The sequence below is a fragment of the Phocoena sinus genome, chromosome 12 (genome assembly GCF_008692025.1).
Source record: "Phocoena sinus isolate mPhoSin1 chromosome 12, mPhoSin1.pri, whole genome shotgun sequence".
In the NCBI taxonomy this organism is placed as follows: Eukaryota; Metazoa; Chordata; class Mammalia; order Artiodactyla; family Phocoenidae; genus Phocoena; species Phocoena sinus.
Genome location: NC_045774.1, coordinates 8,470,015 through 8,494,205, shown reverse-complemented (window position 1 = coordinate 8,494,205; position 24,191 = coordinate 8,470,015). Strand labels below are relative to the sequence as shown.

Here is a 24,191-nt window from a genome sequence, read left to right as displayed (position 1 = left end):
ACTAGCGTTGGAGTGTAGGGGAGTTGAGTTCTGGCTAGCACTGCCTCTTACTACCTTGTTCCTCCTTGTTGCTGTCAGGTAGGGTTGAAAATTCAGCTCCCTCCTGGCTCGGCTGATGCCACCCCAGAAAAAGTAGGAGATCCATTTATACCATCTCTTACCACCTCACTGCCCCTGGGTGAGGGTGGCACTTCAGCCTCCTGTTCTGCCCTTGTTGACACCAACTCCATGGATGAATCAGAGGACTGATTCGTATTGTTGCTGTCACGTGGAGATCACGTGATGTTAAAAGGTCCAGCTCTCCACCTTAGCCTCACCAATGGTCATGCGGAGGGGCAGGGCGGTTTACCCATTGGTGTGTGGCTGGAGGAGGGCTACTATGGTAAGAAGGTTTCTGTTCCACGAGGCCACCCTCTACCTTTGGATAGAGGGAGCAGGCTTTTCTTAGGGTGTGCCAGGTTCCAGGGTGCTCATGGTTGCAGGTTGCAGCCTTTTCTGGCACTCTGGGATAAGTGAGAGGCAAAAAAACCCCCCATGGACTCATTGCCATGTTGTTCAAGTCCAGAGGTCCCTAGCCAGTCCACTTTCTTCTTTCCACCTTTCAGAATCTTCCTTTGTTTGTTTGTGATGCTACATCCAGGGTTTTTTAGTTGTAAGAGGAGGAATAGGAAGGAACTGGTGAATTCCTACTTGTCTGGAACTGGAAGTCTGAGTATACTTTTAAAGTGAGGTGTTGATGAACTGACTAAAGAACTAAAAAAAGTGTACCAAATCATCATAATATTAATTTTTTTAAAAAGGACTAAAAAAGCAGTGATTCTTCATTCTACTCTTGTTTGAGGTCTGGCAGTACTCATTGCTACTGCCACAAGAAAATGCTGGAACATGTCTGTATCACATGTTTGAGCTATTGTTTCTAAATGCTGGCCCCTGAACTGGCTGTACCAGAATGGCCCAGGGAAGTTTATTGATACTACATACCCCTGTGTCCAACTTTTGGAGGTTCTAATGCAGTAGATGCATGGTATGCTGAAGCATATATATATTTGAGTTTTCTAGGTGATCTTGATATATGCTGATTCAGAATGTCTAACATCCCATACATCCCATGTGGTGTTAAGCATTTATATGTCAAATAGTGTTTACAAGTTAACTATACTTTATTTCTGTGCCAAGAAATTATTTTTTTAAATTTAATTTTTTAATACAGCACGTTCTTATTAGTTATCTATTTTATACATATTAGTGCACATATGTCAATCCCCAAGAAATCATTTTAATATCACACTACATCTTACTCATCTCTGTATCCTACATACCCAGCACAGGACTTAAAACTCAATAAATATTTGTTGAGTGAACTAAAGAAAAGAAGCATAATTCAGATTTTTTGATTAAATAATGATAACAGTATTGGAGCATGAGATAATTTAAACAAACCTAAATATATTAGACCAGTGTTACTGAAAGTGTGGTCCTCAGACTCGTGTTGTCTGTGAGCTATTTGAACTGGTCTATAACAATTTAATTACAGAAATTGAGAGTAAACATTTGCAAACTTTTAGAATAGATCTCCACAGTTCTATTAACCTAGTAAAAAACTGGGGTTTGGGCTTCCCTGGTGGGGCGGTGGTTGGGAGTCCGCCTGCCGATGCGGGGGACGCGGGTTTGTGCCCCGGTGCGGGAAGATCCCACATGCCGCGGAGCGGCTGGGCCCGTGAGCCATGGCCGTTGAGCCTGCGCGTCCGGAGCCTGTGCGCCGCAACGGGAGAGGCCACAACAGTGAGGGCCCTGGGTACCGCAAAAAAAAAAAAAAAAAAAAAATTGGGGTTTGTATTTTTTAAAATATTCTAATTGTGGTAAAATACACATAACATAAAATTTACCATCTTAACCATTTTTTTTTTTTTGGTACGCGGGCCTCTCACTGTTGTGGCCTCTCCCGTTGCGGAGCACAGGATCTAGACGCGCAGGTTCAGCGGCCATGGCTCACGCGACTAGCTGCTCCGCGGCATGTGGGATCTTCCCGGACTGGGGCACAAACTCGTGTCCCCTGCATCGGCAGGCATACTCTCAACCACTGCGCCACCAGGGAAGTCCCATCTTAACCATTTTTAAGTGCACAGTTCAGTGGCATTTAACTACATTCACATTGTGCAACCGTCACCACCATCCATCTCCAGAACTCTTTTCATCTTGTAAAACTGAAACTCCATACCCAGTAAATAACTACTCCCTATTCCCCCATCCCTGGCAACCACTATCTGGCTTGTATTTTGCATGTCTTTGTTGTTTTTTTCATTTCATTTTTCTGGCAATTCATCTTTATTTCATAAATGTGTTAGTCTATAACAGATTAGAAATTAAAAGAAACAAAAATTGGTCCTTCACCACATGAACGCTCTGTGTTAGACTATTCAAATTATACTTACCAGTGGTACTGTCTGCAGAGCATAAGTGTTGCCTCGGATCACCCTTCTGTCATACATTATGTTTCCGTAACACATAGGTTCTTCAGCTCTGTAAAAAAGCCAATTCTAAATAATGACTGTAATAGAGTATTGGTATCTATGAAGTCAATTCATTTTTTAAAATTGAAGTATGCTTGATTTACAGTGTTGTGTTAGTTTCAGGTGTACAGCAAAGTGATTCAATTATACATATATATTTTTCAGATTCTTTTCCATCATAAGGTATTACAAGATATTGAATGTAGTTCCCTGTGCTATATAGTAGGGCCTTGTTGTTTATCTATTTTATATATAGTAATGTGTATCTGTTAACCCCAAATCCCCAATTTATTCCTCTCCCCCCTTTCCCCTTTGGTAATAAGTTTGTTTTCTATGTCTGTGAGTCTATTTCTGTTCTGTTAATAAGCTCAATTATATCACTTCTTTAGATTCCACATATAAGTGATTTCATATTTGTCTTTCTCTGTCTGAAGTCAACTCATTTTTAATAGGATTTAGAAATGAAAACATTTTCATTTAAGATGAAAATATTTTAATTGATTTTTTTTTTAGCACAGTCCATAAAGTAAGGAGACAAACGGCTGCCATTTATGGAATGTTTATTATAAAGCCAGGCGCTTCCCAGATATTATTTATTGCTCACAATAAGCTTCAAATTGGGAATGGTGGTTGCCATTTGACTGAAGAGGAAGCGGACCCAGAAAGGAATCTGACCAAGGTTACCTAGCTAGTGAGAGGTGGAGCTAGATTTAGGATGTAAATCTGTTAGACTACTTAACAAACCTGAAAAGAGCCCAGGTGAAATGGGGCTTGCTCTAAAGGACTGAAACAATTTTGATTCCAGAACTGAAAAGTTACATTAGTAGAATCAGGCTTAAAAATAAGTTAAATTTATTATTGTTCTTTAACCTCAAAGATATTTTAAAATGATACTTTAAAAATATTAATAAAATTTTAACTTCAGAGGTCAGAATGATCAATAGTGAAAAATACACAGCTGATATTTTCATTTGAAATTCTTTGAACGATATGCCATTTGTGGCTATGAAACCAAATAGCTACCTGTACCAATAACAGTACTCTCTCAGAAATGATTCTGTTAGGGGTAGTAAATCGCTTGTTTATCACATACTGAAACCACTACCGGATAGCCTGGCATGATATTACTCAAAACCCAGACATGCTTCACTGCTCATCTTACTCGACTCCTGGACAGTGCTCGGCTCAGCCGGCCACTTCCCCGCTGAAGTGCTCTCCATCCCAGGCCTCCCTGATACCACCATATTATTCTGAATGCTCTTCTGCTTTTTCTCTGACTCCTTTCTCAGCCAGGTGTTTGCTAGTTCCCCCCACTGAAGGATCTCCTCATGATTCAGCCTTCTCTTGTCTGAGTTGACCTCATCCACCCTCAAGGCTTCACTTAATGTCCATATACCTAAAACGCCCAATTTTATCTTTAGCTCAGAACTCTCCTCTGAGCTCCAGACTGTACAGCCAGTTGACATGCCTGATGACATCTCACTCAAATGTCTCAAAGGCAACCTCAAAATTGAACTAATTATCATTTTCCCACTCCAACTTGTTACTTCTGTAGTGTTCTCTATTTCGTTAAATGGTACTACCAACCACCCAATTGGTTTAGAAGCCTGGGAGTCACCCATGACTCCTTCCTCTTCCCCATTTTCTACAACCATCAAATCCTATTGATTCTACCCCCCAAATCTTTCTGGCATCCATCCACTGCTCACTGCCACCACTATCGTTTACTGGGACTGTTGCAGAAGTCTCTTAGTCTCTTAACTGTGTGGAACAACATTTCTTTCCAACATTTCTATCCACTGTAGCCAGTGATCTTTCAGAACGGAAAAATCCAAACATAATGCTTACTTGATTAAAGCCTCCTAGTGCTAATTAAAAGTGATAGTGAGGAAAAATTTTGGTTTTGTTTTTATGATATCAAAGACAAAAAGAAAAAAAATCTGTAACACCTATTGCTGGAGAGGATGTGGGAAAAACGATACGTTTAAACATTTCTGGAGGAAAGATATTTTGTTCTATTTGTCTGTATTAGAAAAACACATGACTTAACAATCCCACCCTGGGAATCTGCCTCATAGATATAAAAAAGCCAGTACATAAGGCTATTTACTGAAACTTCCTTCTTTGTGGTAAAAACTTGAAGTGAACTGAATATCTATCAATAGTGGAAAATTTTAATAACATATGGCATCAGGGGATATCATGCTGCTATTAAAAATAATTGGAGGAATTTCCACAAAGAATTAAGTGAGTGAAGAAAGATGCTGAGAATTGTGTATGTTACCATTGCTATGAAGTAAAGCCCTTGTAGCTGTGTATGTGTATGTATATATTTATACACGTGTACATAAACATGTGAGCCTGGAGAAAAGTACAAAAGTATTCATTCAAAATCATTAACATGGTTTGGGGGCAGGAGAGGGAGAGTAGGTTTGCAAGGGAAGGGGCTGGGGAATAAGGCTGTACTAAGAAAACCCACAGGCATGAGTGATAGGATAATTATTAAAAGATTAGATATGTATGTGCATGTATACATAAAGAAACTAGGGAAAAAAGGAATCAGAGCTTATAAAATGGGGGGAGCCAACTGCAGATCAATATGTGTAGTATGATTCTACTTTGGAAATAAACCTTCTATACATATGTGCATATGCTCCTGTATGTGTGAACAAGCAAGGAGGCGTGAAAGAATACGATTTTTTTTTTTTTTTTTTGCGGTACGCGGGCCTCTCACTGAAATGGCCTCTCGCGTTGCGGAGCACAGGCTCCAGACGCGCAGGCTCAGTAGCCTTGGCTCACGGGCCCAGCCGCTCCGCGTCATGTGGGATCCTCCCGGACCAGGGCACGAACCCGTGTCCCCTGCATCGGCAAGCGGACTCGCAACCACTGCGCCACCAGGGAAGCCCCGATTTTTAAAAAATTTATTTATTTTGGCTGCATTGGGTCTTCTTTGCTGTGCGCGGGCTTTCTCTAGTTGTGGCGAGCGGGGGCTACTCTTCGTTGCAGTGCGTGGGCTTCTCGTTACAGTGGCTTCTCTTGCTGCGGAGCACGGGCTCTAGGCGCGCAGGATTCAGTAGTTGTGGTGTGTGGGCTCAGTAGTTGTGGCTCATGGGCTCTAGAGCGCAGGCTCAGTAGTTGTGGCGCATGGGCTTACCTGCTATGCGGCATGTGGGATCTTCCCGGACCAGGGGAAAATCGAACCCATGTCTCCTGCGTTGGCAGGCGGATTCTTAACCACTGCGCCACCAGGGAAGCCCAAGATTATTAAATTTGGTTACAACAAGAAAGTGGGAGTAGAGGTCGGTGGGAGATAATTAACTCTGCCTTTATTCCCCCTTATTTTGTATTCTTCATTTGCTTCAACAAGCATATATTACTTTTATAAATTGAAAATCACCAATAAGGATAATTTTAAACTGAAAAATCAAAGGCATAATATAAAAGTACTCCTTCCAAAGGCTTGAATCAACAGATTACTTGAATATACCAATCAACTAACTCTATGAAAAAAAAGAAATTGTTCCTAATGAACCACCATTGATTCTTATTTCAACTGTTGGTGTGATTTAATAGGAAGGATTTGTAAGCAACCGCTTAAAGGTACCACGAAGTATTTCTCAAAGGAGTCCCTTTTAAAATGGAATCCTTTTATAATATAAATAATTTACATTTAAATTTTCTTGTTTTGGCTTTCTTAAAGTGGTAGACATTTCTTATAAAAGAAGTCTTGGGCTTCCCTGGTGGCGCAGTGGTTGGGAGTCCGCCTGCCAATGCAGGGGACGCGGGTTCGTGCCCCGGTCCAGGAAGATCCCACGTGCCGCGGAGTGGCTGGGCCCGTGAGCCATGGCCACTGAGCCTGCGCGTCTGGAGCCTGTGCTCCGCAACGGGAGAGGCCACAACACTGAGAGGCCCGCGTACAGCAAAAAAGAAAAAAAAAAAAAAAAAAGCAGTCTTTATTGTCAGAATAAGATAATTATGAATTTAGACTCTGTTTGAAATAAGCATCAAGAGCTACACTGCTCCTGTTCAGTCATTAATTCAACAATTTGTGTTGAGTGCTATGTGTCAGGCAGAGTCTTAAGTGAACAAAAGTCACAAAGGTTCCTGCTTGCACGGAGCCTGAATTCTTGGGAAGTTCTGCTGATTCCAAAATTTGAGGCTTATGGCAAGAACTTTAAGAGACCCATAACATTTAACGCCCTTTCCAAATATGGATATTTGAATATTTGCAAATACTGATGAATGTAAAAGTACAATTTGGGGTCCAGCATGTTAGGATAACCCGATTCCTGTCCAAAGACTGCTGTGGAAACAGCTTTAGTTGGCTCCCACTTTGGACACGCTGTTGTGTGTGACACCTTTTTATTTTTTTCGCTGTACGCGGGCCTCTCGCTGTTGTGGTCTCTCCCGTTGCGGAGCACAGGCTCCGGACACGCAGGCTCAGCGGCCATGGCTCACGGGCCCAGCCGCTCCGCAGCACGTGGGACCCTCCCGGACCGGGGCACGAACCCGTGTCCCCTGCATCGGCAGGTGGATTCTCAACCACTGCGCCACCAGGGAAATCCTGTGTGACACCTTTTTACCTCAGTTTCTTCATTTGCATAATGGAGTTATAGACCAAGTTCACAGCACTGGGGACTACGCAAGAAAATGTCTGTAAATGCCCCTAGAAGGTGCTTGCATGGCACATAGTCGGCCAACAGTAAACATCACTTGACTCAAACTTAGTGAAATAAGTCGGTTCCGTCCACATGTTATCAATCATGCCAGCATCATCATAAGACTTAACTAATGCCCTTTCTTGCTTCAGTTCTCCACACCATGGGAGAGTTCTTTAGGGGAGGAAATTTTATATTTCGCAGAATGTAGAGAAGGGAAAGCAGCATAGGCAGGTTTTGCCAGGGCGAAGGGGCCAGGACCCCGCGGCCCCGGGACGTGGCGGGGGTGGGGGTGGAGACCACAGAGGGGTTGGTTGGCTCACTCACCGCTGCATCTGGTCGTCCCGGTAACGGCGGCGCCGGCAAGGCAGGGCCCGGGGCCGGCTGGTGTAGGTGTAGGTGTCCATGGCCGGAGAGGCGCGGTCCGTCAACGTGCAGGCCACGCCCAGGGTCAGACCGCTTCGCTTTCGGTGAAGCTTGGCTTCGAAGCAGGTGGCCACGAAAGTGTCGTGGGAGCCGAAGAGGTGCACGTAGTGCCAAGGACAGGGATTCCGCGACGCAAGGAGAGGAGGCAAGAACGGAAGCGGGCGGGACGGGAAGTCGCCAGGGCAGGAGGTGGGAGCTACACTCGGCTTACTCGGTGCAGCACTGAGCCCGCCGGCGCCACCCGCACCGGTTGCCCAGCAACCCGGCGTTCCGGCTGGAAGCGGGACCTCAGGGAAGTTCCGGCTGGCGGGTTTCGGGGGAAGACCAGTGCGCCAGGGCACTTCCGGCTTTTGACTCCGCCCACCCAAGTCTACCAGGTAGATGCACCTGCGCGTGAAGGACCCGGGCATGGCGGACCTCCGCGGAGGATTGAGGAGGACGGCGGCGGTCCCCGGCCCCACTTTTGAGTGTGGCTTTGCGGGGCCTGTGTTGGCGCCGTTCTCCCAGGCCTCGTTCCTCGGGGGCCGCCCTCGGCTGCTTCTCCCGGCACTGACGCCGCGCCTCTACTTCGGGCTGTCCACCTACGGTCGCACACGCGTGGCACCCAGGCTCCTAGCTCTGTTACGTGCCAGGGCCGGGCCAGGGCTTCCCTGGTGCCTCCCAGCACCGCCACCTCTCCCGCCCCAGGGGCCGCCTGCCGCCGTCCTCCGCAGCTGGTCTGCATTTTCCGCCTTCTCTGCTTACCGCTCTGTTGCTAGTCCTACAAGGGACCCTCGGGCGCACGGAGCGTGAAGGCCTGCCCCACCGACGTCTCATTTTGGGAAAGGGTAGGCACTTTCTTGAGTCTTTTAGGCCACTTTTGCCCTGAAGAATGAAGCATCATGGGATGAGTCTGCCCTTAGAAACGCAATGGATTGGTTTTAGTACTGGCAATGTAAGAATATTGGTTTGTGTAAGTGAAGTTTAGGCATCCCTGAGCGATCGGTTATTTGCATTTGCGTTTGCGTTCTTCAATTCAGTTAAGTGCTGTGTGGATTTAAATCCAGGTTCTGCAACGTACTAGCCCTGTAACCTCCGGCAAGGTAATGTTTTTGTGCTTCATCTTGCTAATTTGCAAAATAGGGGGAATAGAATTTATCTCTTAAGAGTTTGTCATGAGGATTAAAAGAGTTAAGAGTAAAATACGTAGAACTGTATCTGGTAAATGATAAGGCATTCCATTAAGATCGAGATCCCTCCTGTGCTTTGAAGCTTATGGTCTAAAGCAGATGTAGGCATTGTATAAACACTAACATAAAGGTATATGGTAAATGCTAGAGGTAAAAACACTGAATGAAGATTTTAGGTCTGATCTCTTAATTTTGAGGTGGTTTCTGAATGGGCCAGAGGAGAAAGTGACATTTAAATTGTTTGATGTGCGTAGAAACAGAGGGACTAGAAGTTGGGGGCTAGAGAAAGAAACGAGTTAAAGATCACTCTAAGGGTTTTGATTAAATGTTGGGCATTGTGTAGAAAAAAATGCAGAGACGTTCTGGCTTATGTTGTTTTTCTTCGGAGGATTTAATTTTATTCAGCTGGCAGAGTTGACATTTAATAAAGGATTCAGGCTTTGGGAGGACTGATAGATTTCTGGTTTGCCCTTATTCCAGACCATAGGCCTTTAAGAATCTCAACAGAAAACCTAGCATTTTAACAGGTCCCCATCTTGGGGGGCCTTGAACTCTGTAAGTTTGTATTCCCAGCTCTGTGAGATTGTGGAAAGGTCTATTAGCTTTTTGACCACTTAGCACCTGCTTGGTATCTTGATTTCTATCTAGTGTCCTTGCAGCTTAGAATTAACCAAATGTCTCAAGGATAAAAGGAAATTAAGCAAATTGTCCGATTTACTTCTCTGTGGTCCCCCTATCTCTGGGGTCTTGTCCCTTCAAGACCTGTCTAAAGTTCTCAACTCTAACTTTTATCTTCCCAGATCTGAAAGACTCCTGACACTTCTGGGTCACTGCTTTCTGCCTGCACTAAGTGCTGTGCTCAGAAACTCAGTAAATGCCCCAGGAGAAAAAGCAATGGAGAAGTTCTCTATCACTATGTATTTTTCTTCTCCCTGGGATCCCAATCCCTTATGTCCTCACTGGCTTGGTTGCTCTCCAGTGCCTTCAAATCGCCTGTGTGATTTTTGTCTTGTTTTGTTTTTTCAGCTTTTCTTGGTTTTTGTTTTACTCTTATCCTTTGGTTTTATTTTTCTTTCAGCAACAGATATTCCTAATTCCTATAGAAGTGTTGGTTTGATTCAAGCTACTAAGTCATAGCTAGAAGTTATATGCCAAGAATGAAGTTTCTGTTTACTGATACAGGGAACACTGGGAAGGAGCAGATTTGGGGGGCAGCATTGGAAGCTCAGTTTTGGGCACATTAAGCTTGAGAGACATGTTAGTCATCTGAATGTAGAGATGTTGAGTAGGAGTTGGATATGGGAGTCTAGGGTTTCAGGGGATTGGTCCAGAGTAGAGATGTGGATTTTTGACTCAATAGCATATAGGTGGCATTTAAAGCCATGAGGCTTGATGAGATTATCAAGGGAGTATAGAGAGATGAGCCTTGAGCATATTTAGAGGTTGGAAAGTTAAGGAATAAGCAAAGGAGACTGAAAAAGGTGATCAGAGGGATGGAGGAAATTGCAGACAGTTTGGTCACCTGGGAGTCGAGTGATGAAAGTGTTTCAAGGAGAAGGGAGTAGTCAGCGATGTCTGATCCTATTCAGAAGTTAAGCAAGATGTGAACATTGGATCTAGCAACATAGAGGTGATCTGGGAAAGCACACCTTCAGTAGAGTTACGGAGAAGAAAGGTCAGTTATAATGGATTCAGAAGAGAATGGGAGGAGAGAAATTTGTGACTCAAGGAGGTTTGCCACAAAGGAAAAGAAGGAACTAAGGTGGTAGCTAAAAGGAAGTTGGGTCAAGAGAAGGTTTTCTATTTTTTAATGGGAGAATTAACTGTATATGTGTTTATTTAAAGGAGTGATTCAGTAGAGAGGGCAGAATGGATGATGTAGGAGAGAGAGGGAATGGATGTAAGGATGTAGGCAAGAAGGGATGGGCTCTTACCCACAAGTAGAGGGATTGGCCTTGTCTAGAAGCATGGACAGTTCATCCATAGCATTGGAGAAAAAGTAGGTATATGATCACAGATTCAGGTAGGTTGGTAATACAGATGGTCCCCAACGACAATGGTTCGACTTATGATTTTTTGGCTTTACAATGTTGTGAAAGCAATAGCATCCAGTAGAAACCTTACTTTGAATTTAGATCTCTTCCCAGGCTAGCAGTATGTGGGACCATCCTCTCTCACGATGCTGGGCAGAGACAGTGACCCACAGCTCCCCGTGAGGCATGATAGGAGAGTCAACAACTGATACAGTTACAACCATTCTGTTTTTTACTTCCAGTAAGGTGTTCCACAGCTTACATGAAGTTTTCAATACTTTATTGTAACATAGGCTTTGTGTGAGATGGTTTTGCCCAACTGTAGGCTAATGTAGGTGTTATGAGCACGTTTAAGGTGGGCGAGGCTAAGCTGTGGTGTTTGTTAGGTTATGCATTTTCGACTTATGATATTTTCAACTTACGATGGGTTTCTTGAGACATAACCCCATTGTAAGTAGAGGAGGATCTGTAATTTTAAAACCCCGTAACAATTCATGGAGGTTTCTGATATAGCAGGTGCTATGCCAAGCACTTTGCATACATGATTTCATACAATGACCCTTTGAGGTTAGTTGTCATATTGTTTCTATTTAACTTACAAGGAAATTGAAGCTTAAGGATGTTAATGTCATACAGCAAGTAAGTGACCGAACCAAGATTTAAACCCTTATCTGTCTGACTGTAGAACCTGTGCACTAACATATCAGCTTAGGGTGGTTGTTCTCTTCCCATCCCTCCACCTCTTTTGCTGTGTATCTCTCTCTCTCTCATATATATATATGTATCTCCCAAGTAATCACCAAGCCGTGCCCATTTTACCTCCTAAATGCTTCTTGATTCTGAGTCCTCTTCTTTGCATTCTTACTATTCTTACCAGCCTTTGACGAGACCCATACAGCCTAAGTTGTATCTTCTGTGCAATCAGAGAATGGTCTATCTGAAGTGCACCTCTGACCGTGCTAGTTCCCTCCTCAAATATTTCTGTCACCACTTTGCCCTATGAGTTCAAACTCCTTAAACATGCTGAGCCTTCACTGTCTGGTTACTGCCTGTTTTTCCAGTCTCAAATATTGTTAGACTCTCCATAGTCCTCAAGCAATTTCTATCTTTTACTTATCAAGTGATATTCATAATGATGTGTTGACATGTTTGCCTCCACAACTAGGCCATGAATTCCTTGAGGGTAGGGATTGTATCCTATTTGTGTTTGTAATGTTTGTCTATAATAGTTTGTTGAGTGAATGCGTGAATGAATGAATGAATAGCACAGTTGTATAGTTTTTCCAAGGAAAAGAAAAGGAAGCATCTTATCCTTTTAGAGTTTTTAAAAAATGAGTGAATGGCTGTGGTTTCTGAAATTTTCTGAGCATAGGTAAGAGAATGCAAGAGAGAACTTATGACAGTTCATTATTCAAGACACATCAAGCAACTTCCTTGTACCAGGCACTTTAGTGGGAGCTAGGGATAGGTAGAGGCAGATAACAGGCAAGTAAACCAAAAAAGAAAGAAAGAAGAAAATTTGGGGGGAATGATAAAAGCTGCGATGGAAACAAAGCAGGGTGTTATGATAAGGAGTGCCTGAGCAGCTGCTTTAGATTAGCTCGAAGACAAGGCCTGAGGAGGTAATACTTACCTTGAGACCCGTATGACATAAGAAGGAAGCAACCACATGGAGTTTGGGGGACAGCAGCACAGGCAGAGGGGAGGAGCTGGTGCACGGTCCCGTCCTGAAGGCGGAAGAGAGCTTGGCAGTGAGTTTTTAGAGGTAGTGAGGAGTCAAAGCCCATTAGGGCCTTGTAGGATGGGGGAGGACTTTGGATTATGGGGCGCTGTTCAAAGGTTTTAAGGTGGGAGGATGACCCGATCTGAGTTAGCGGGTACAAAGGTCACCCATCGCTCTGTGAAGAAAGGATTGTAAGAGGTAAGGGTACGAAATGAGTCAGGAAGGTGTTGCACGTTAGAGAGAGGGTGTGGCTTGAGTCAGGGTGATGGCGGGGAAGGTGGAGAGAAGGGGTGCATTTGGGATACTTTGGAGGATGAATTTAGGTAACTTACTGATGGATTAGATGGAGGGGAGGAACAAAGGAGCAAAGGGTGACTGCTAAGGTTTTGGCTTGAGCAAAATGACGTGATAATCACGTCATTTACAGAGACGCAGCCGACTGGGTGGAAGGAGTAGGAAATCAGGAGTTCTGTTTTGGGCATGTTCATTCTGAAATGCTTTGGGCATCAAATGGATGTATCACAGGAGTAGGCTAGAGATGTGAGCCTGGAGTTTGGTGGAAAGGTTGGGGCTAGAGATAAGAATTTGGTACTCATGAACATTTAGAGGCTTTAGAGACTTTAGAAGTTAAAAAGAAACAGTGCGGTCTTGCTGAAACCAAAAGTTTCAGGACCGGTGGGGTCAGCCTGGTCAAATATGAGAAGTTAAGTAAGATGAGAACTGAGAAGTAACCATTGGGTTTGCCAACATGGAAGTTGTCTGTGAACTTGACAAAAATAGCAGTTTCCGTGAAGTGGTGGGAACTGAGCCCAAGTGGAACAAGGGGAGGACAGTTTTAGTTGTGAGAAGCAGAGTCTACAACCGTAGATTACTCTCTCCCGAATTTGCTGTTGTCTTAACTATTTAGTGAAGGGCATAAGGCCTTTGGACAAGTCTCTCAACTGAAAATGGATGGTAGTAGCTCACAAATTAATGTGTTTTTGCCACAAGGTGTCACTAATTCTTTATTATCTTCTGGTAAGTAAAATTACTGCAGCACAAGCATACCTGGTATTAAGGAAATACTGTTTTGTTTTGTTTTTCTTAAATCACACTTACAAAATAGGCCAATTAGAAGGTAGTTGTTTACACTGGGGAAGGGTTTCCTTTCAAGAGCCAGTCTCTCTAGAATATTCAACATCTGTGCACAGGCATAAAGGGACACATTGAACATGAGGCTGGGAATCAGAGGGCCAGGATTCTGGACTTAGAGCACTGGATTGAGAGTTCGAAGACTGGGGTGCAACTCCAGTTTTGCGCTCACTAGCCGTGTGACCTCAGGCAAAATTTAAATGATTCTTTGTCGTATTGATTTTTTTATCTTTCATTATTATTTTAAAATAACAAAGTAGAGGCTCCTTTACCCATCTCACCCAATTATTTTTACACGTCAAAAGAGATGTGTATAACAGAGATGCTTAGAAAATGGTGAAGTGCAATGTGAATACAAGATTTAAAACAATTTTTATAAAAGTCATTTATGCCCAACTTTATAGCAATGTAGGTATAACGTTAGGCAGTTATATTAGTGAAGACTCTTGATGGCAAGTGGTAGAAACCCAGTTTGAACTTGCTTGGCAAGCAGGGTATGCTTTGATGTTTCTAAGGGCAGTTCACGTGACTTCCGGAATGGCAGCGCTGCGGGGATGGGACGGCTTCGGGCGTCGCTGGAATCAGGGATTTGAATGACAGCAACGTGGGCACCCCTACTTTCCTCTTTCCTTCTGTATGATGTCTTTATCGCTTTGGTTCCAGCTTGCTTCCTCCACCTAATAGGGAGCATGTTGATATTATGAAGGCTGTGGGACATCCACATGACAACATCCCGTAGGTTGAGAAGACAGAGCTGAAGAAGTAGATGCTATAAATTACCTTGATTTTGGTGAAGAGAATGTGAATTTCAAATTTATGGAAGCCATTGTCAATACTGACTTTGAAATTAAAAAAAATAAAAACCAAATGTTCTGAAACAGTCTAGTATCTTTGGGTCTGCATGTCTTTATTTTAAAAAGTTAGACAGTCTTTATTATCTTCAATAAGTTCATATTATAAAGAGTTAAGATAACGGGATCAATGTACCTAATTTAAAGAAAGCAAAGTTTTTTTAAAAATTACCCAAAAAAGAGGTATAATTTTTTAAAAAGAAATCTTCATTTTAAACATTTCAGAATGGTATTCTTTTAAAAGGCATTCTGATCTGGAATATATTAATTAAAACCTATTTTTACATAACTCTTCAGGAACATATGTATCACAATTTTATGAGGTGTATTTGCTAGTCATGTATGATGTATTTAATTTCTTTTAAACCCCCCAAGTATGCCAATTCCTTTTAACCAAAAAATCTTAAGAACTATTACTGAATTTTTTCCCTGCATATGCATTAATTAATCAAAAGTCACTTTAGTTATCCATGAGATTTTATCTGAAAATAAATTCTGAGCTGAATTCCCTTGGCAGAAGCAGAAGCAAGTTTTATAAACTTTCTTATATTGAGTGGATGGAATCTCTCTTCCCAGCCCTGAGATTATATTGAAATCCAGGAAATGCAGACACTAGCACTTAAGTCCCCTGTTTTGAGGGAAACATCTCAAAAGCAAAGACCATTCCCTTTCCTGGGAGACTGGTGTCTCCCTGCTCTCCATACAGCTCACCCAAACATTGACAACATTGGTAGAATTGTGCTTTATTGTATATATGCCCCAGCTGTTTATGAATATTGTTAAATATTTAGATCTGTATAAGAAACTCTAATACAGCATAGAGCATAACTAGGTCTTCTAAACTGTGTTCAAGGATATTTCCCAAAATTATAACATCCTTGTCCCTGAGATTTGTTTTAAAAGGACAGGGTTGGGGACTCTTGGTTTAAAATGGCATTGAATGAAGTGGGAACTTCTTCCAAGTACTAGCTACATATCTGTGGCAGCAGTGATAGGGTTTGTCCATTTCTGTTTAGAAGAGCTCAGTAGATGTAAGCAAGGGGCAGGGGGTAGAAGTTGTGCATAACAGTCTGTTTCAGCTTGAGAAGGAGATTTAAAAGGCACCCAGGTAGACAATGAGTGAGGCCGGGGGGCAATTACGATGCTGTTTGTTGGCAAAGCACCAAGTCTGGATTTATTCCCTTGCTGGAAGGTAAGAGGAGGAAGAGGAGAAACATGGAGCTTCTGGAAAAAGTGCTGTCAGACAGGGGAAAGGAAGTATGTATTTGGACAGTCAGAGGAAGACGCATCTCTAGAAGTGAGACAGTTTGGCATCCCTAAAGACATTGGCACCGCCCATGAATAAAAGCAGGAAGCCACAAGAAAAAGAATGCTTGAAAGACAATTAGATGCGATTGAAAGGGAGTGATATTATAGGCAAAAATACTTTCTGAATGCCAGGGATTGTGCTGGGGGCTGAGATCAGGATGATGAATAGAATTGCCATGGTTCTTGCCCTCACGACTCTAGTGGGGTAACCAGGGGAACAGAAATGTCCAATCCCGTGTGATATGAGTGATAACAGGGTGGGACAGGGTGCAATAGAAGCACGAGGACCCCTAACCCATGCTGGGGGTCATGGCAGGCTTCCTGTGTGACGTGATGCTGGAGATCAGGCCGAATGAAATTGTAGGAGTTTGCCAGATGAAATGAGGGGGAAAGAATACCAGGTGTGAAGCCCAAGAGGTGAGAGAATGCCTAGAATCTTGAGGATCTGAGAGCTCAACGCGTCTGAATCAGAATATGAGGCAGGGGGTGTTAAAAATATGTGATTAAAAGGAGGTTAAACCTGCAGTTACAGAATTCGAATCCACATTATGGAGAATGTTGTTGAACGTCAAATCAGTGATTTAAAGAACCATCCTGAGAAATGTTCCCAGAACTAGAGGAAAGGATTAAAATATTGACCCAGCATGGGAGATGATAGGTATTGATATATAGGAGAGCAGATAACAATTCAACCTAAAACTCATATTCCTGTGGGACCACAGAAGTAACAATGAAACATGTAATTTAACAAGTGTTCCCTGAGTTGAAAAAGTACTTGAATACACAGATCAAGATGGCTCTCCACAATCCAAGAAAAACGAATGGCAACATTTTTATACTACAGGGATATAGAAAACAGATCTTACGAGCATTCAGGCAAAAAGAAGCAAATTACCTTGCAAGAATGAAAATCGCACTGACCTTAGGCTTTTCTGCAACAAGATCAGAAGACAATTTAACAACATCTAATAGTGTTTTCAGGGAAAATGTTGGGAACAACGTCACCCTCAAAAATTCCATTATTTTTCAAGGCAATAGCATTTACTTTCAGACTTGCAAAGCCTTGCACCATAGACCATTCCTGTCCCTCATTAAAAAATACTCACAAAAGAGCAGTCAAAATGAAGAACTCAGTAATGAGGAAATTATGATTCACAAGGACTTGTGAGACCAACCTTACTCATTTTGGACCAAAATACAGCTACTTGGTTGACCTCCCTGTGGTCTGGTCGGTTCTGGGGACTGAGGATGAAACGTGGCCTGCAGACCTTCCCTGAGCTATTCCACCTGAAGCAACTCTCATGTCCCAGAAAATGTATTTTTTTTTTTTTTTTGCGGTACGTGGGCCTCTCACTGTTGCGGCCTCTCCCGTTGCGGAGCACAGGCTCCGGACGCGCAGGCTCAGCGGCCACGGCTCACGGGCCCAGCCGCTCCGCGGCATGTGGGATCCTCCCGGACCGGGGCACGAACCCGCGTCCCCTGCATCGGCAGGCGGAGTCTCAACCACTGCGCCACCAGGGAAGTCCCAGAAAATGTATTTCTTGCCTCACATGCTTTACCCCTTGTTTCAGAAGGAATGTCATGTTTGATGACCGCTTAAAACTGATTTCGTTTCCAACGTCTGCTAATATTGCCTTAGCTACTTACCTGGTTGAGATACAATGTCGAGAAGAACTAAACACTCCCCTTTTCTCAGAACAGAGTCGTGTAGCTTATTGATCATTTTCATGTCCAAGAGCTTGCGGTTCTTTTAATTGGGCAAGACTAGTAAACTGTGGATTAGCAGCCGTTGAGTCCTGAATCTTCGCCTTATCTCATCTGGGACTTGTGAATGTCCCTGTGTTACCTATGGTTGGAACCAGCATGTTCATTATATACATATGATGCTGACGTTTCGAAATGTAGCTTATATCTTTTTCTGTTTCTTACAGAAAATCTCAGAAGCAGATACACAATTTATCATTTCCTTTTGATCAAGGAAGTTAGTGACTCATTTTAGTAAGACATATATTCTTAAAGGCACAGGAAAAAACCTGAAAATCATAACATTTCTAGTCACTATTGCTGTGTAGCTAGTTCCCCCAGAAATGAGTGGCTTCAGTAATAACCATTGTCTCATGCTCTCAGATTTGTGGGTCAGAAATTGGAACAGGATGCGGTGGGGATGGTTTGTCTTTACTCCGTGAGGTCTGGGACCTCAGCTAGTAAGACTCAAACTGGAGATGACTTGACAGCTAGGGACTGGAAACATCTGGAAGCTCTTCCACTCTCCTGTCTGGTGCCTGGGTTGTGATGACTTGAATACCAGGACCACTGAGCAAAATAGTTGCCAACTTGCCGAGACTCAAGGAAAGGGGACGTAGATCCCACTTTCAGTGGGAGGAGTGTCAAAAAATTTGTGGCTCTATTTTAGAAACTACCTGATAATAAATTGCTAACATTGGTTTTCTTTGGCTCACAGGTTTTGGAATGGTGCTATGGGTTGAATTGTGTCTCCCCACAAATTCATCTGTTAAAGTCCTAACCTTCAGTACTTTGGAAATAGGGTCTTTGCAGATACAATTAGTTTATTTAGAATGATGTCATACTGGAGTGGGGTGGGCTCCTAGTCCAACATGATTTGGGTCCTTTTAAGAAGGGGAGTTTGAACACAACCCCCCCCCCCCCGCCCACACACAGGGAGAAACCCTGTGAAGCTAAAGACAGAGATTGTTATGGTGCTGCTACAAGCCAAGGGATGCCAAAGACTTCCAGGGAGCTACCAGAAGCTAGGGGAGAGGACTGGGATAGACTCCTTCACAGAAGGAACCAACCTGAGTAACACCATGAACACCATGATCTTGGACTTCTAGCCTGCGCAGCTATGAGACAAGAAACTCCTGGTATTTAAGCCAATCGATTTGTTACAGCAGCCCTAGAAAACTAACACAGATGGTTTTTAGTTTCTTTATATTTTTCAGTATTTTTCATATTTTTGACAAGGAACATATGTTTCTTTAAAAGTGAGGGAAATAGATTTATTTAATATAATAATTTCAATTTCTAGTTTCCATAAAACATGGAAATATACTTTGGTTGTATCTGGGTAATGCAACTATAGGTAATTTTTTTTTTTAATTCCTTCTACTTCTCTATACTGAAAGTGTTTTCTGTCATAAGTGTGTGTCATTTTATTATGGGAGGGAAAAGAGACCGCAGGAAGCAGCCATTGAAAGTAGAAAGAGTAAGGGCTTCAGGGAGATGACCCTTGGTCCTGCTCTGCTACTTAGTAATTCTGAGCCTGTTTCCTAATCTGAACATGGGAGGACTGTTTCTCAGTGTTGCTGTGAGATGTCAATGAACGAACACATCTGAAATCACCTAACCTGATGCCTCATAAGCTTCGCCTTTACTCTCTACAGTTTAACTGACAACCTCCATGACTGTGATTATGGGGGTGGGTGGAAGACTGAAGTAATTTAAGAGCTCATGCATGATTTTCCCTGATGGTTAGTGGGAGACTAAGGGCGTGAAAAGCTAGGGAGCCTAGAGGTGGCTTTTACTGTGAAGCAAAGGCCGCTTGAGCTAATAGTCTCTACTTACCCAGCTCCCTCCTAAGGCTTTGGGAAGGGTCAAGGTCAAAAATGGATCAAATGGTCATGTGGCTTTGAAAAAATCTGCAAAAGGTATTTTAACTGCAATCAGTTAGGACTGTGGTCTCCTTCCACTCTGACCCTCTGCCCCGACCCCCAGCCACTTGGATGGCCTTGGAGTGGCCATGGGGATTTGGGGCCTGGGCTAAGGGAAAGTTGACTTATGGATACATTGAATTGGGGTTCAGTGAGATGTATTTATGTGGTTTGCAGCCACCTCCTTGAATATGTAAGCTGTTAATAGCTAATCTGGGGTTCAAGGGCCTTGCTGAGGTATTCCCACTGGCCACTGTGCCTACTCACCCAGCTTTTGAGACGAATAAGAACACATATAAGGGGCTTTCCTGGTGGCGCAGTGGCTAAGAATACGCCTGCCAGTGCAGGGGACACGGGTTCAAGCCCTGATTCAGGAAGATCCCACATGCCGCAGAGCAACTAAGTGCTTGTGCCACCTCAATGAGAAGTCCGCACACTGCAACGAAGACCCAGTGCAGCCAAAAATAAACAAATGTTAAAATATATATTTAGGGCTTCCCTGGTGGCGCAGTTGTTGAGAGTCCGCCTGTCGATGCAGGGGACACAGGTTCGTGCCCCGGTCCGGGAAGATCCCACATGCCGCAGAGCGGCGGGGCCCGTGACCCATGGCCGCTGAGCCTGAGTGTCCGGAGCCTGTGCTCTGCAACAGGAGAGGCCGCAACAGTGAGAGGCCTGCGTACCGCAAAAAAAAAAAAAAAAAAAAAAAAAAATATATATTTAATATGTTTAAAAAAACACATGTAAGAACACTTTTTACAGAGCCTAGCACTGATTCAGTATGTGGGTACTGGAGGAGAAAAAAGGTTTGAGATATATGGAGCCAGAAAGTTGCCTGTGGAAAAAATTTCCAGATTTTACAGCTTCTGTATGAAAGAAACTTGATAGAAATTTCTCCAAGTTTCACAACAGTCTTAAAAATTTAAATGACATTACCAATAACGAGTTGAGAAGCTGAAAAAATTATTCTAAACTATTAATGTTGACGAGAACACCATTTGAATCAAGTAAGCTAAAAAAAATCAGATATAAGGTTTTTTCTTTCTACACAAAGTGTTATAAAACCTTTATAGGAAGAAGTGATTTAAAAGGGTATGTGGAAAAAATCTTATTAAAAAGTGATTTAAAAACTACAATGAGGTATCACCTCACACCAGTCAGAATGGCCATCATCAAAAAATCTACAAACAGTAAATGCTGGAGAGGGTGTGGAGAAAAGGGAACCCTCCTGCACTGTTGGTGGGAATGTAAATTGATACAGCCACTGTGGAGAACAGTATGGAGGTTCCTTCAAAAACTAAAAATAGAATTACCATATGACCTGGCAATCCCACTACTGGACATATACCCTGAGAAAACCATAATTCAAAAAGAGTCATGTACCACAGTGTTCATTGCAGATCTATTTACAATAGCCAGGACATGGAAGCAACCTAAGTGTCCATGGACAGATGAATGGATAAAGAAGATGTGGCACATATATACAATGGAATATTACTCAGCCATAAAAAGAAATGAAATTGAGTTATTTGTAGTGAGGTGGATAGACTGAGAGTCTCTCATACAGAGTGAAGTAAGTCAGAAAGAGAAAAACAAATACCATATGCTAACACATATATGTGGAATCTTAAAAAGAAAAATGTTCTGAAGAACCTAGGGGCAGGACAGGAATAAAGACGCAGACATAGAGAATGAACTTGACATGGGGAGGGGGAAGGGTAAGCTGGGACGAACTGAGAGAGTGGCATGGACATACATACACTACCAAATGTAAAGTAGATAGCTAGTGGGAAGCAGCCGCATAGCACAGGGAGATCATCTCGGTGCTTTGTGACCACCTAGAGGGGTGGGATAGGGAGGGCGGGAGGGAGACACAAGAGGGAGGAGATATGGGGATATAAGTATATGTATAGCTGATTCACTTTGTTATAAAGCAATTATACTTCAATAAAGATGTTTAAAAAAGTGATTAAAAAGTATGCAGAAAAAGGAGCATTAATGAAATGTGTCTAGAGGTTGTTAATCAAAATACTAATATTTGAGGGGGGATTTTATTGTCAAACCACTGCTTCATTAAATTTATAACTTATCTAATATGAACATTAAATTTATAATTTGTGATTTGTTTCTCTATATAAATATTTGTATTCATTTTAAAATTTGTATTTGTAAGTTTGCATCCTTTTTCTCCAGAATGACAGAAGGCCCCTCACTACCTGGGTCTGGCTTAAAAGAGCCCAAGTTTCGGATTAATCCTTGTTCTTCTGCAAAGTTGTACTTGAATCTGATGCTAATATTTAGCATTGTAGCTTCTGCTTTTCCATTTCCTACAGCAGAACTGAAAACTGGAGGAGCTATTTACCGATCATTTCCTTTTGATCTAAAAGGTTTCAGCGGCTCTGTCTAGTAAGAGTTTGAGGATGCTGTTCACCTAGTCAGAGTAAAACCATGACTCAGAGTGTGAGAAAATGGCTCTCATCTTCCCAGGAAGCTTTAAATATAAAAACATGTTGTGCTTTTGAATAAAAAGTACAATTTAAAGCCAGTGGATGGAAATTTCTTGTAAGAAGATATCAAAGCCCCCTCACTCTTCCTATTCTTAAAAATAAGAGTTATTTTTGTCACAGGAGCTGAGACCTGAATACATTTTTGGAAATGAATTTGGCAGATTGTGATAAGGCCCATGAGTCTGTACATCTTTCCTTGGGGCAGCCCCTCCACTACCCCCCTTTTGCACCCACTGTGCCACGGTGTCTTGCTGTTTCAAAACACAGGAAAAATGGACTTGCATAATAAAATTACTTTTGCACATATATGATTTTAATTTAAAGCCAGGAACTACTCTGTTGTTTTAAAAATATTTCAGGTCTGTGAAGCTCTATTACAGATTTATTTATAGCAGATTTATTACAGAAAGAACATAAAACCAGTATCCAGCCTCGAGTATGGTCCTTAACCCCTATGCCAGTATGGAGAAAAAGAGCGCATCTTCAGAATATCCATGTTCAAATGCCGACTTCATTATGGGGCAAGTTACTAAATTTTCTCATCTATAAAACATAGATATTAATATTCACCCACAAAGTTGTGAGAATTAAATGAGACAGAGGTAAAAAATTTTAAAAAACCTTTCCCATCTAGTCCCCTGGCACCAAGAAGGAGCTAAGTAAATGCTTAAAGGAAGAGAAAGATAATGTCTTAAATCTCCTTCCAAAGAGTTTGGGATCTAGAATATAGCAGAAAAGAAGGATCAAAGGAAAAGGATTAAATCATGGAGCCCTTGAAGTTGATGAATATTGAAGGAAGTTGTAGAAAGATGAGTGATTATAGTTTGGAGAAATTCTACTAAGATGTAAGCAGATAAATTATGTGTAAGGAACCACTGTTTGATTTTCCTGGTTGAATTAAAGTTTTCACATTCATTTATTTGTTTGTTCTTTCATTAACTCAACAAACATGTAACGAACATTATAACATATGCCAGGAAGGTTTTTGGACGGGGAATACAAAGAGAAACGCAACCCGTTTTTGCCCTCAGAGAAGTTACAGTCTACATGGGGGAGAGTAACGTGACAAAAATAAGGACTTTAAAATGTGGGGTACAGAAGAGGAAGGATCAGTTTTACATCAGAAAGGAGGCGGGCTCAGCGAGGGCTTCATGGCAGAGGTGATTCTTGAGACGAGAAAGTGTCTGCACAGCTGAGGAGGTGAGGAGGGTGGACGGTGTAGAGCGCACGCAGAGGAGCCGGAGTGAGCAAAGGCGCAGGCATGAATCAGCTTTGCACGCGTGTGGGAGGGGCAGGTGGGGTGACGGCAAGCGGTGCAGGGGCGCCAGGAGCCGTGGGCTGGAGAAAGAGGCAGGGTCAGATGGTGGAGAGCCTCACCCGCTATGCTTTGTGGCAGGGCCATGAGGGGCCCCATTAGGGGGTAACGACAGTGGCGATGGAGGGGACTCCAAGAACAAAGAGACCACCTCTAGTGGGCCAGGCAGGAGAGAGGAATGTGAAGGTTTTGATAAACACGATGAAGTGAGGTTTGGAAGGTGAGGCTTCCCATCACTGCTCGCTGTATCAGTTGCAGGGGGAGCACAACTGAGGCGTTGAGCAAAAAACTGAGCACAAAATTAAGCACAAAACTGAGCATTTCGGCCCGGAAGACAGCCTCTAAGATCGCTCTAAGGGATGGCTCCCAAGAGGTAAGGGAGGAGCCAGGATATAGAGGAGGTTTTGCAAGAAAGACCAGGTATTCAGAACATCAAAAGATTACTGTTAATTAAAGAAAACGTGCTTTTCTATATATGGGAAGATGCAGGAGTCTGGGCTTATTGAAATCCTTCCTTTGATAGGTACCTTAGGACCAGTATCCTGCTTTTCTCCAGCCTGAATCCCTTCAGGGTGCACAGCTGGGGGCAGCTGCAGTGGCTACTGGCTTGATGGCCACAACATCCTTTGTATAATGATGCGTCAGGCAAAATTTTTTCATCAACAGAGGCAAGGATATTAAATAAGATGACATTTTTAAAGCCTGGGCATTTGATGATACAGTCTACTGTAGACTACAGTAGACTGTAGTTTAAATTTTGTCTAATTTCTAGCTCTTTGATTTCTAAGAATGGCTGGAAAATTTGAAAAATGACTATCTCTGCCGTGGGGTTGCATAGTCAGATACCAATGTTCACAAATTAGATCTGAAACATGACTCAAACAATTTGTTTAAA

General features: G+C 42.7%; 1 protein-coding gene across 1 annotated transcript in view; it reads right to left on the bottom strand.

The window, feature by feature from the left end:
* The window catches only part of RSPH3 (radial spoke head 3), a 33,032-nt gene extending 15,494 nt beyond the window's left edge, over positions 1 to 17,538 (bottom strand). The window contains 7 exon segments of the mRNA XM_032651797.1: positions 2,433 to 2,520; positions 7,496 to 8,013; positions 8,015 to 8,206; positions 12,430 to 12,523; positions 14,133 to 14,327; positions 16,705 to 16,741; positions 17,457 to 17,538. Coding sequence (XP_032507688.1) covers positions 2,433 to 2,520; positions 7,496 to 8,013; positions 8,015 to 8,206; positions 12,430 to 12,523; positions 14,133 to 14,327; positions 16,705 to 16,741; positions 17,457 to 17,538 — 1,206 coding nt within the window.
* Between the last annotated feature and the right edge of the window lie 6,653 nt (positions 17,539 to 24,191).